This window comes from Tachyglossus aculeatus, chromosome 6 (genome assembly GCF_015852505.1).
Source record: "Tachyglossus aculeatus isolate mTacAcu1 chromosome 6, mTacAcu1.pri, whole genome shotgun sequence".
Taxonomy (NCBI): domain Eukaryota; kingdom Metazoa; phylum Chordata; class Mammalia; order Monotremata; family Tachyglossidae; genus Tachyglossus; species Tachyglossus aculeatus.
Genome location: NC_052071.1, coordinates 47,903,998 through 47,916,263, shown reverse-complemented (window position 1 = coordinate 47,916,263; position 12,266 = coordinate 47,903,998). Strand labels below are relative to the sequence as shown.

Here is a 12,266-nt window from a genome sequence, read left to right as displayed (position 1 = left end):
TTTTCCTATCCTTGAAGTTGGTAAATCACTTCGGGGGATTCAAACAAACGCAGGCTAGGCTGTAAAATAATAATGCCCTGTCTTCGTAAAGCACTTTGATTTTCCAAAGCAATTTCACATGAATGATCTCATTACAGCCTCACAAGAATTCTATGAGGTAGGGAGAGGCTCGTATTATTATCTCTATTTTACAGATAAGGAAACAGAAGCACCGAGAGGTTAGAAGATCTTCCCAAGGTCACACAGTGAGTCAAGAGAAGAGCTGGGGCTAGGACCCAGGACTCCTGAGGCCCAGTCCTGTGATCTCTCTCCATTAGGTCACACTGCACCCAAGAGTTGCCAGGAGGCAGCCAGCCACCTCCTTCTCCCCCTCACAGAGGACAGTAGAGGGGCTGGGAAGTTTGTCTGTCTGACCTTTGTCCAGGGTCTACTCAGCAGGAGACTAGGTGAATTTTACAGAGTCCAAGAATTTCCTGGTCCCCTCAAAGTCTGCAAAGTGCTCTCTGTCCCAATCACCAGAGGGTCAAAGTGTGGCAAACTAAACCCACATGGGGTTTAGTAGGAGGGATAACGGGTGTTGAATCACCCCATTTTACAGACGAGAAATCTGCTGCACAGAGAAGTTAAATAATAATGATAATGATGGAATTTGCTAAGCGCTTACTGTGTGTGAAGCACTGTTCTAAGCACTGGGGGGGAAACAAGGTGATCAGGTTGTCCCACGTGGGGCTCACGGTCTTCATCCCCATTTTACAGATGTTCCAGCCCAGTGCTGAGGAGCAACCCTACGATAATAAACAGTCGCTCCCCAGAGAGGGAGGGAGGGAGGGAGTTATGATTTGATTGTCAGATCCTTGAGGCCATGAACCATGCTTTTATTAGTCCTCAAAGCAAACCGTAGCAGTTCATCTGAGGCTAAGCCGGGAATATGGGGACCGGGGTTCTAATCCTGCCTCCGCAACTTGCCAGCTATGTGACTCGGGGCAAGTCACTTAATTTCTATGGAAATCAGTTTCCTCATCTGTAAAATGGGGATCAGATACCTGTTCTCCCTCCCCCTTAGGCCCTAAGGGGACAAGGATTATGACTGATCTGATTGTTTCATATCTATCCTAATGCTTAGTTCAGTGCTCTAAGTTTCTAGTTTCTCTAGTTTCTCTTAGTTGTTCTAAGTTTCCAGTTTCTAGACTGTGAGCCCGTTGTTGGGTAGGGACCATCTCTATATGTTGCCGATTTGTAATAATAATAATGTTGGTATTTGTTAAGCGCTTACTATGTGCCAAGTACTGTTCTAAGCACTGGGTGGTGGGGGGGTGTACAAGGTAATCAAGGTTGTCCCATGTGGGGCTCACAGTCTTAATCCCCATTTTACAGATGAGGGAACTGAAGCATAGAGAAGTTAAGTGACTTGTCCAAAGTCACACAGCCGACAATCAGCAGAGTCGGGATTTGAACCCATGACCTCTGACTCCAAAGCCCGGGCTCTTTCCACTGAGCCATGCTAGCACAGTGATCTGCACACAGTAAGCTCTCAATAAATACGATTGAATGAATGAAAGGAATGAATGGATGAATGCTGGGCACATAATAAACACTTAACAAATACCGCAGTTGTTATTATTATTATTTATTATTGTTAACGATGGGTAAAACAGAGGCTGGGATGACTTTTCCAGGGTCCCACAAGGTCCAAGTTGAGGAAGGTATTGGGCTACTGGAAGTCTGAGAGAGTCAATTAACCTCTTCCTCCTCCTTTTACTCCTGCTCCTTCTCCTCTTCTCCTCATTCTTCTCCTTCTGACCCTTCCATCTCCTCAGGAATATCCTCTCCCACCTTGGTGTAGCCCCCCACTCCCCTCTCTCTCTTCCATGTGCCCCCTCAGAAGGAAATCTTCAAATAGGGAGCCTCTGGGTGTCTACTGACTAATGACAGTGACCTAGTGGAAAGTCTACAGACCTAGGCGCCAGGAGACCTAGGTTCTAATCCTGCCTCTTCCACTTACCAGCTATAGGTCCTTGGGCAAGTCATTTAGAGAAGCAGCGTGGCTTCATGGAAAGAGCATGGTCTTGGGAGTCAGAGGTCATGGGTTCTAATCCCGGCTCCGCCACTTGTCTGCTGTGTGACTTTGGGCAAGTCACTTAACTTCTCTGAGCCTCAGTTACCTCATCTGTAAAATGGGGATTAAGTCTGTGATTCCCATGTGGGACAACCTGACCGCCTTGTATCCCCCCCCAGCGCTTAGAACAGTGCTTTGCACATAGTAAATGCTTAACAAATTCCATCATCATTATTAACTTCTCTATGCAGCAGATTTCTCATCTGTAAAATGGGGCAATTCAACACCTGTTCTCCCTCCTACTAAACCCCGTGTGGGACAGGGACTGTGTCTGATCTGATTAGCTTTACTGTCTGTCTCCCCCTCCTAGACCGTGAGCCTGTTGTTGTGTAGGGACTGTCTCTATATGTTGCCTAATTGTCCTTTCCGAGTGCTTAGTACAGTGTTCTGCACACAGTAAGCACTCAACAAATACGACTGAATGAATGAATGAATGATTAGCTAGTATAATAATAAGAAATAATGACTGTGGTATTTGTTAAGTGCTTACTATGTGTCAGGCACTATACTAAGTGCCGGGGTGGATATAAGCAAATTGGGTTGGACACGGTCCCTGTCTCACGTGGGGCTCACAGTCTCAATCCCCATTTTACAGACGAGGTAACTGAGGCACAAAGAAGTGAAGTGACTTGCCCAAGGCCACACAACAGATAAGTGGCAGGGCCAGGATTAGAACCTATAACCTTCTCACTCCCAGGCCTGTGCTCTAGCCACTGCACCACATATCTCTCCCACCAATTAGTACAATATGCAGTACTTAATAAGCTTAACAAATACCATTATGGTTGTTATTATTAGCTTCCCCTCAGTGCCTGATGCAGTGGGAGTGAAGAGTAATAATGCCAATAAGGAGAAAGAGGAGAGGGGAGTCTGGGGACCGGGATCCCTTGGGTCTGTGGACGGGGCAGGTCAGGGCCGGGGATGCGTGGCTCAGCATGTTGGAAGCGTGCGAGACAATAATCATAATAATAATTATGGTACTTGTTTAGTGCTTATCTATATGCCAGGCACTGTACTACGCACTGTGGTGGTTACAAGCAGTTCAATCAATCAATTGTATTTATTGAGCGCTTACTATGTGAAGAGCACTGTACTAAGCGCTTGGGAAGTACAAATTTGCAACATATAGAGACAGTCCCTACCCAACAGTGGGCTCACAGTCTAAAAGGGAGAGACAGAGAACAAAACCAAACATACTAACAAAATAAAATAAATAGGATAGATATGTACAAGTAAAATAAATAAATAAATAAATAAATAGAGTAATAAATAAGTACAAACATACATACATATATACAGGTGCTTTGGGGAAGGGAAGGAGGTAAGATGGGGGGGATGGAGAGGGGGATGAGGGGGAGAGGAAGGAAGGGGCTCAGTCTGGGAAGGCCTCCTGGAGGAGGTGAGCTCTCAGCAGGGCCTTGAAGGGAGGAAGAGAGCTAGCTTGGCGGATGGGCAGAGGGAGGGCATTCCAGGCCCAGTTGGACACAGTCACAGTTGGACACAGTTCGGGTTGGACACAGTCCCTGTCCCAGGTGAGGCTCACAGTCTCAATCCCCATTTTACACATGAGGTAACTGAGGCCCAGAGAAGTGAAGTGACTTGCCCAAGGTCACATAGCGGACAAGTGGCAGAGCCGGGACTAGAACCTATGACCTTCCGAATCCCAAGCCCATGCTCCATCCACTACCCCATACTGCTTCTTGGTGGCAGAGGTGGCAGGGGTCTGTAGAGGGGTGGGGGCAGGGAGAGCCGACTGAGAAATACCTTTCCCAGCGGCGGCCTTCTGGGCCCTCCTGCAGCTTTGTTGTTCTAAGTCTCCTGAGCCCAAATGAGAGCCAAATGGGGAGCTGTGTCTTGGCAAGCCCGGCCTGCACAGACCCAAATGGAAGGGCAGAGAGGGGGCTGCTGCCCACGACAAATTGTGCCCCCGCAGAAGGGACCCCCGGGCCCGGGGACCCCGGAGGAGCGGGTTCCAGCAGTTTGGACATTTGGGACATTTGGACTGGAGTTCGGCATCCCGGGATGCTCAGGGACCATTTGCTATTTTCTCTTCGGGGACTGGCTCCCAGATGGAGCCTGGTGTGGGAGAGAGGTTTCTCCCCTGCCTTATTCCCTCTGTGAACAACTTTCGGGATTGGGGGGTGCAGGGCCTCATCCCTGATTTGAGGGGGTGGGGAACCCTCAGACTTTGGGAGCTTCTGGAAGAGGGTGTGGGGCAGGATGACCGTTGCAATGGGATCTGCCTGGGCCCAGAGTGGTGGGCTGCCAACGGGAGGGAGCCTTTCAAGAGAGAAGAGTCCATCCCTGGAGAGAGGGGCTAGGGATGGAGGGGGGTGGGTGGGATGCAGGTAGTTAGGGTGGCTGGACTCCGGGACTATTCATTCATTCATTCATTCATTCATTCATTCATTTATTCGTATTTATTGAGCACTTACTGTGTGCAGAGCACTGTACTAAGTGCCTGGGTGAGAACAATACAACAACAGGCACACTCCCTGCCCACAATGAGCTTTCAGTCTAGAAGGGAGGAGACAGACATCAATACGAATAAATAAATTACAGATATGTACCTAAGTGCTGTGGGGCTGGGAGGGTGATACAGAAGGGAGTGGGAGAAGAGGAAAGAAAGGGCTTAGTCTGGGAAGGCCTCTTGGAGGAAATGCACCCTCAATAAGGCTTTGAAGTCAGGGAGTTGCCTGTAGTATTTGAGGAGGGAGGATATTCAAGGCCGGGGCTGGACACGCGCCAGGGGTTGGCGGCGATATAGAGGCACAGTGAGAAGGTTGGCATTAGAGGAGCGAAGGGAGCTGCATCGGGTGGCTGGGACAAGCAGGGCCTAGCCAGGAGAATCTTATTTCCAAAACATTCCGGAAGCTGAAAAGAGGAGGCTGAGGGGCTGAGGAAGAGGGCCTTGAAAGGGTGCCCTGGTTCAGGAAGGACACAGAGAGACACAGGAGGCCCCACGGATGTGGAGTGGGAATGGGCAGGGGCAGGCCAGACCCACCTCCTGGCACTTGCAAAAATAATCTCTTTCAGGCCCGGTAGAGAGGATGAAAACACTTGGGTTCTGGAAACCAGATAATGGGCATTCTGGGAAGAGGGTCCAGAGCCTTGAGGAAGGAACTTTTCTTGAGATTACCTAGCACTCACCCTAACCCAAAAGCTATAATAATAATAATAATAATGGTATTTGTTAAGCGCTTACTATGTACAAAGCATTGTTCTAGCACTGGGGATGTTACAAGGTGAACAAGTTGTCCTACGGGGGGCTCACAGTTTTAATCCCCATTTTACAGATGAGGTAACTGAGGCACAGAGAAGTTAAATGACTTGCCCAAAGTCACACAGCTGACAGTTGGTGGAGCTGGGATTTGAGCCCATGACCTCCGACTCCAAAGCCCGTGCTCTTTCCATTGAGCCATGCTGCTTCTCGCCTATAATCTTAACTATAATCCTAACTCCATCCCATAACCATCCCCTTTCCCTAACTTTAGCCAAACCCTAGAGCAGTTTGGCCTAGTAGAAAAAGCACAGGCCCGGGAGTCAGAGGACCTGAGTTTGAAACCCGGTTCCAATCACTCATCTGCTGTGTGACCTTGGGCAGGTCACTTAACTTCTCTGAGCCTCAGCTACCTCATCTGTAAAGTGGGGATTAAGACTGTGAGTGCTATGTGGGACCAGGACTGTGTGCAACCTGATTATCTTGTATCTACCCCAGCACTTGGTAAAATGCCTGGCACATTGTAAGTACTTGGCAAATACCATAAAAAAACAAACAAAACAACCTCTAACCCTAACTCTAACCCTCTCCCTAACCCAATCCTAACCCCTAACTTCTAATCCTAACTCCTAATCTCTAATCTTAACTCTAACCTAACCTTACCCCATCCCTAACCCCATTTTTTACTTAACCCTAACCTATAACCTACCCTACCGCTCCCCATAACTTAATTCCAACCTCCCTCCCTCCATCCCTCGCCCCGCTGTTCTCCTTCTCTCTTTACCTCCATTCCCATTGTCCTCTTTTCCCCAGCACCCTCTTCTTCCTTCTATCCTCTCCCTGGCTTCTCCTGCCCATCTCCCAACCTCTCCTTAAGGGTTCCATGACAGAAGATGGAGCAGACATTAATGATTCTCTTGGTTGTCAGGGTGGTTCAACTTTGGAACCGCCATCCCCAGTGCCCTCTGACCTGGGTGCCCAACAGCTGGGGTCTCACCCAGAGGACCTATCCAGGTTCCTTCCAGCCTTTCCAGCTTAGAGCTCTATCCTTATAGGAAAACCTGGAACACATGGCAGAGCCATTGTCTCCTGGAGATAAAACAACATGAGAGCCCCTCCCTCTGCCCCTGCTGATGCAGCTGCCCCAACTCAGTCTGTGAGTCTTTCCAAAGCCTCTCCCATCACCGCCCCCCCCCCCCATCCCAACCCTAATTGTCTCCCCTCCTCCTGACTTAAAACTTCTCCACTCCCTGGGAGTTTCTCACAAATGGTGTCCAATTTGTCTCTTCTCTGTTTTCCTTTCTCACCCAGAGTTGAAGAAAATACCTCACCCGCCCCCAGACTCTCTGTTTACTCAACTGGGACATATTTCACACCCTGGACCCAGCTCTCCCCTTCCCTCATCCTGCCTTCATCATCTCCCCCTCATCCCCCCACCTCCCATCTCCCCTCTTACCCTGCTCCTGAATTATTTATGAGTTGCCAGGCCAGAGGGTTTATAAGGGGTCGCCCAGGAGGCCTGGAGGAATGTGAGGAGGGACAGAGAGAGTCAGGAGACCCTGCAGACCTGCCTTTATCGCTCAGACCATGGAGGCTGCCTTTGCCTCAGCCCAGATTCCCCTGGCTCTACCATCTAGCTGGCACGCCTCCCTCCCCGTCCCCGAGGACCACCTCCATGGGGCTCAGGGAGCAGATGCCCCCGGAAGGTAAGCGGCAACAGGAATTGTTCCTCCCGTTACCCTGCTGGCAGCTCCTCCAGCAGAGACAGCAGGAAGAGTGGCAGTTGGCTGTGGTGGGGGGACAGGGGGCAGGGAAGCTCTGGGGAGGGAGGACTGGGCTGAGAAAGCAGAAGGTCAGTGGGGACCTTTCAGCTTGGAGAGAAAGCTTTGACTTCCTCACCAACCTGGCTGAGGTTTTCAGTCTAGTCTTGAAGGAGAAGTGAGAATCCTTGATACTTAGATGGGGCAGTTCCCTTCTGAAACTCTCCTGGGGCCAAATCCCACCCCACCACATCCATTCCCCGTCCCCTCCCTCCTTTCCAACCCATCAGAGAGCCAGGGAGTGAGCAGATATTCCAGGGTGTAAATCAAGTGTGGTTTCGCTGATTTCCTAGATTCAGATACACAGGCCTGGAGGGACTCCCCCCGCCCCCGTTCCCTCCCACTGCTCTGCTAACGTGGAGCCAGGGAGAGGTCAGAGAAAGCAGAGTGGAATATCTGCTATTTATTGAGCACCGACAATACAATGCATTGTACTAAGCACTGGAGAAGTAGAGGTGATTTTCTTTCTTGTTATACAAAGTCCTGGTATTACTCTCCCCATTTGATGAATGGAAAAACTAGAACCGCCCCTAGTGAGGAAGTGGGAAGCCAGGATTGGTTCCTAGGTCTCCTTCCTCACCATCAACTTCTGCTCCCACCTCTGCTTCGGGACAGCTGGGCGATCCTGGGCTAGGCACCTAACCTTCTTGCATTCAGTTTCCTCATCTGTAAAATGGGAAGAAGATCCCTGCTCTCCTTTCCTCTTAGATTGTGAGCTCCATATGGGACAGGGCCTCTGACCCACCTGATTATCTTTTATCTGCCCCCAGAGCTTGGCTCATAGTAAGTACTCATAAATGCGGTGATCCTTACGGAGGCCCGGAGATCTGAGGATTTCCCCCCCTCAGTTGCTGAGGCCTGGAAACTGCCGGTTTGAGAAGGCTAGAAGGTTTCTGATGCCGGGCACTGCTGCTGTCCCAGTTTCTGTCCTATACCCAGACCAGTCTTTGCCCAAATAATGCCCCCACTTTTCTCGTCTGCTGTAGCTGTGCACCCCTCTGGAGACCCTGGATGCTCACCACCCAGGACATCTTGAGACAAGAGAGGAGACAGGTGGATTGGGTGAGTGACAGCAGCCTGAACCATCCTCAAGCCCCCCTGCAAGGCTGATGCACTGTCTATCTGTCTGGTGACTGGGAAATCAAACACTCAGAGACAAAATATAGAAAGGCCCCACAAGTCCCCAGCATCCTGATGGTTTCCATTTAACTGTGGTCCACACAGGGCTTGCTGGGAGCCTGAGGGAGGACTGAGATGACCTCTCCGGGCCCTGCCCACCCCCCAAATCCTATGACAGTCATCACTATCAGTCAATCGATCAATCAATTAATGGTATTTATTGAGCACCTATGTGTCCCCAGTCTGATCATGTCATTAATTAAATTCCCATGCATGTGCAGTTCAGAACATAGAAAGGCACATCTCAGAGAGATCACTGGCTGAGACAATTGAGTAGAGACACAGAACCAGACCCGCCCCCACCCTGAGGTATGCTGGGGGTGGAAGCAAGCAGGATGTCTGTTTCGGAGAGGCAATTCCTGCTGCCTCCTTATCTACACCTCTGGGAATAACTGGTGGGAGCAGGGCAGGGCAGGATTTCTGCAAGAAGTGGATTTGACCAAAGTTGAGGTGGGTGGCTTCTCTCCTGATCTCCCTGGCCTCGCTCCCAGCAGAGGGGCTGGTACAGGGGCAGGGACAGGACTCCTCCTTCAGACAAGTCCCAGCCTTTGCTGATGGGGCTGGCCCCACGGGGGCAATGGTTATTCATCATCATCACCAGTGGAGCAGCTGAGATGTACTGGCTTTCCCTGGTTCCTTGGGGCTGGGGCAGAAGAGCCTCCCCTGGGGGAGTGCCTCCTTTCCCAGAATCCGGATCTTTTTCCTCTGTCATCCCACCCCAGCCCCAGCTCCCCCCTGGGGTACAGGAAATGTCCCCTTCCCTTCTCCCAGACCAGGACAATTGCTTCCCCCAGAGAGGTTTCTTTGATGGGGTATCAGAGGAGGCACTCCGGCAGCTAAGGCCAGGCCAGAGGGAAAGCTAAGGGGGTGGGTTCAGTGGTTCTAGGGTGGGTCAGCCCTGCAACCTACCCCTAGTCTCCATTCCTGCCTTAAAGGGAGATTGAGCTGCTGGGGGCATCGAGGAATGACTGGAGGTGCAGAAGTAGTGTGCTGATGTGTGTTTATTTGGATGCAGTCTCAATTCATCATCAGCGGTGGGCCCCTAGGGGAGATGAGTGGTTTCCGGCCCCAGAGGGCTATTTCAGGGACTCCAGGCCAAACCAGGCCCAACCTGTGTCTACCATTTCTGTTGTATTGTACTCTCCCAAGCACTTAGTATGGGGCTCTGCATACAGTAAGAGCTCAATAAATATCATTCATTGATAAATTGATTGTGAGTAGAGACCTAAGGCCCTGGGGAGACAGAGGCTAGGGAGAAGCAGCCCCCATCCTTCTCTTCTGTGTGGATGATTGGCCCCTTAGGGTGGGGCCAACTTCCCTGATGACTCCCCAGATCTCGGCTGCCCCGACCCTTAACATTGAAACCCCTTTACCCCGGGCAGTCCCCTGGTTCAGGGAGGGGGGTGCAAATAAAGGGAACTGGAAAGTAAGATAATAATAATAATTATTATTATTATTATTATGGTACTTGTTAAGCGCTCAATGTGTGCCAAGCACTGTACAAAGTTTTGGAGTGGATACAAGCAAATCGGGTTGGACACAGTTCCTGTCCCACATGGGGCTCATCCCATGTGGAGCTCACAGTCTCAATCCCCATTTTACAAATGAGGTAACTGAGACACAGAGAAGTGAATAGACTTGTCCAAGGTCCCACAGCAGACAAGTGGTAGAGGGATTTTGGCCTTGGGAACTGCTCCCTGAGGGTGGGATTATCCTTTCCCTGAAACATCCAGGCCCCATATCTTTCACCCATTCTACAGCAGAGAGGGTTGGGAGGAGGAGGGAAGTGGGACTGAGGGAGGAGCCGAAAGAGGAGAAGGCCCAGTCTCTGGCTTCAGGGTTAACATGCTCAATTTTTCTGTGGGCAGGCTTCTGGAGGGGAGCCAGCGGAGGAGGGCAGCAAGGCAGTCACGACGTTCCACCATCCTGTCAGGTATTGTTTCTCTAACCTCTCCTGCGTTACACCACTGGTTGGCCTGGGTCCTGGACTGAGTCCCAGCCTGGGTCCAGTTCTTGTTCCAGTCTGGGTCCCAGTTTGCGTCCTGGTCTGGTCCTAGTCTGGGTCCAAGTTTGGTTCCCGGCCTGGGTTCTGGCCTGGGTCCTGGGCCTAGGTCCCAGTTTGGATCTGGTCTGGGCCCCAGCCTGATTCTTGGGCTGGGTACTGGCCTGTGTCCCAGCCGGAGTCTTTATCTGTGTCCCCAGTGTTTGTGCTCTATGCAAAGTAAACCCCAGCTGATGTTCCTTGGAGTTCTCAGAGGGCAGTGCTCAGGAGGGACTGACCCGGGAAGCACCAGCAGATGATTGCTGGTTAATGCTCTTTGATTGCCACAAGAGAGAAAGGCCCGGACTTCACGAGAGAGAAGATAAAGATACCAGATGTTTGCACACCCATGCACGCACGAATACTTGAAAACACACATCACAGATATATCCAAGCTCACAGGGGCACAGATCTGCTCCTGAGAGAGATAGGGGTTATCTGGTGTGTTAGTACTGAGGGTCACATGGTCACAGCCTTGTCAGACGTCCAGTCCCTTCCCTTGCCCCAACCCTCGTGGCCACCTTAGTTTTAGCTTCCTGGTGGGGCTGGGCTGGTCCCTGGAGCTTAGCCTTACTCTACACTCCCTCTACCTCTTTTGGTCTTCAGCAGGCTGCTCCACACCCAAGGACTCCTCCCCAGTTTTAGGGAGGCGGACCTCTGGGCAAGAGTACCCAGGCTAAGGATGTGGGGGGCACTGCTCGAGCCCCCTTGGCACAACTGTCGTACACCCGCCTGCTCGGAAGCGACAACAGAAGCTTGTTTGTTTGACTGTTTCCTCTGCAGACTCTTCTGGCCCAAATCCCAGTCTTTTGACTACTTGTACAGTGAAGGGGAGAAGCTTCTAGAGAATTTCCCTGTCCAGGCTACCATTAACCTGTATGAGGACTCAGCCAGTGAAGGCGAGGAGGAGGAGGAGGAGGAAGAAGAAGAGGAGGAGGAAAAACAACCTTCAGAAGAGGAGTGGGGATCCCCCAAGGGACCAGGACCCGAGCAGCAAGAGATTGCCCTGAATCCAGCCGGGCGTCCCGTGACCTGCCCAAACTGAAGGTGCCACCCGGGCTGCTGGGTGGGTCTGTGTGCCCCGACCAGTCTCCACGCGCCAATGAGTCTTGCTTCTCTGCGTGGCAACCTCCCTCGGAGGCAGCTGCCTTCAGGAGGGTATCTGACTTGACAGGGCCACACCTGGTCCTTCCTGTCCCCCCTACAAAACCGGCTTCCACCCTAGGTGGGGTGACCTACAGCTAACTGCCAGGAAGGGAGTGATGGGAGGCCAGAAGGAATCTGTTGCTCTGGTCCCTGGGGCCTGCAGCAGAAGAGCCCGAATCCTCCCCTAGGGAGGAGAATGGGTATGTCCTTGGGGGGTTGCCAGGTCAGTGTTGCTCTCAGTGCCCCACAGCCAGGATATGGCAAATGTCGAATCTGCCCTGGGCCCGGAGCCGAGGGGTTGCCACCCACTCGGCCTGCAGCTTGTAGAACAAAAGGGAATCGTCACGTGGGAGTTCCCATTAGTGCTCCAGAGAAATGCTCGGATAGCACCAAAAAGAATCAGGCTCACCCGGGAGGGTGCCCACTCTGCCAGAGAATGTGTCACCGGCTGTGCACATGGCTCTGGGGAAGGATGCCTCAGGAGTGAAGGAGTCACCCAGAAATGTGGTGGGGTTGAAACAGAGAGGCCACGTCCAGTCCACAGCAGCCCAGCTCCCAGAGAGCTCCTACCCACCGGAGGTTGGGCTTCCCAGTCCCTGGGCTAACCGTCCCCTGAGTCACGGAGCCTGTAGACCACCCTGCCCTTGCCTCCTCTTCCCAAGAGCTCCTTCCTTCCCTAGAAAATTAGGGGGAGGGAGGAGATCCCAAAGGCAGAGTAGCCCAGGCAGATCTGGATCTCAGGAC

The 12,266-nt window shown here is 51.6% G+C and overlaps 1 protein-coding gene across 1 annotated transcript; it reads left to right on the top strand.

The window, feature by feature from the left end:
* The first annotated feature begins 6,897 nt into the window (after nt 1–6,897).
* Nucleotides 6,898–11,447, top strand: RIPPLY1 (ripply transcriptional repressor 1). The gene is made up of 4 exons (XM_038748570.1): nt 6,898–7,042; nt 8,143–8,218; nt 10,204–10,268; nt 11,160–11,447. Exons 1-4 carry the CDS (start codon nt 6,924–6,926, stop codon nt 11,419–11,421), a joined length of 522 nt encoding a protein of 173 aa, XP_038604498.1. The 5' UTR covers nt 6,898–6,923; the 3' UTR covers nt 11,422–11,447.
* Nucleotides 11,448–12,266: the final 819 nt, after the last annotated feature.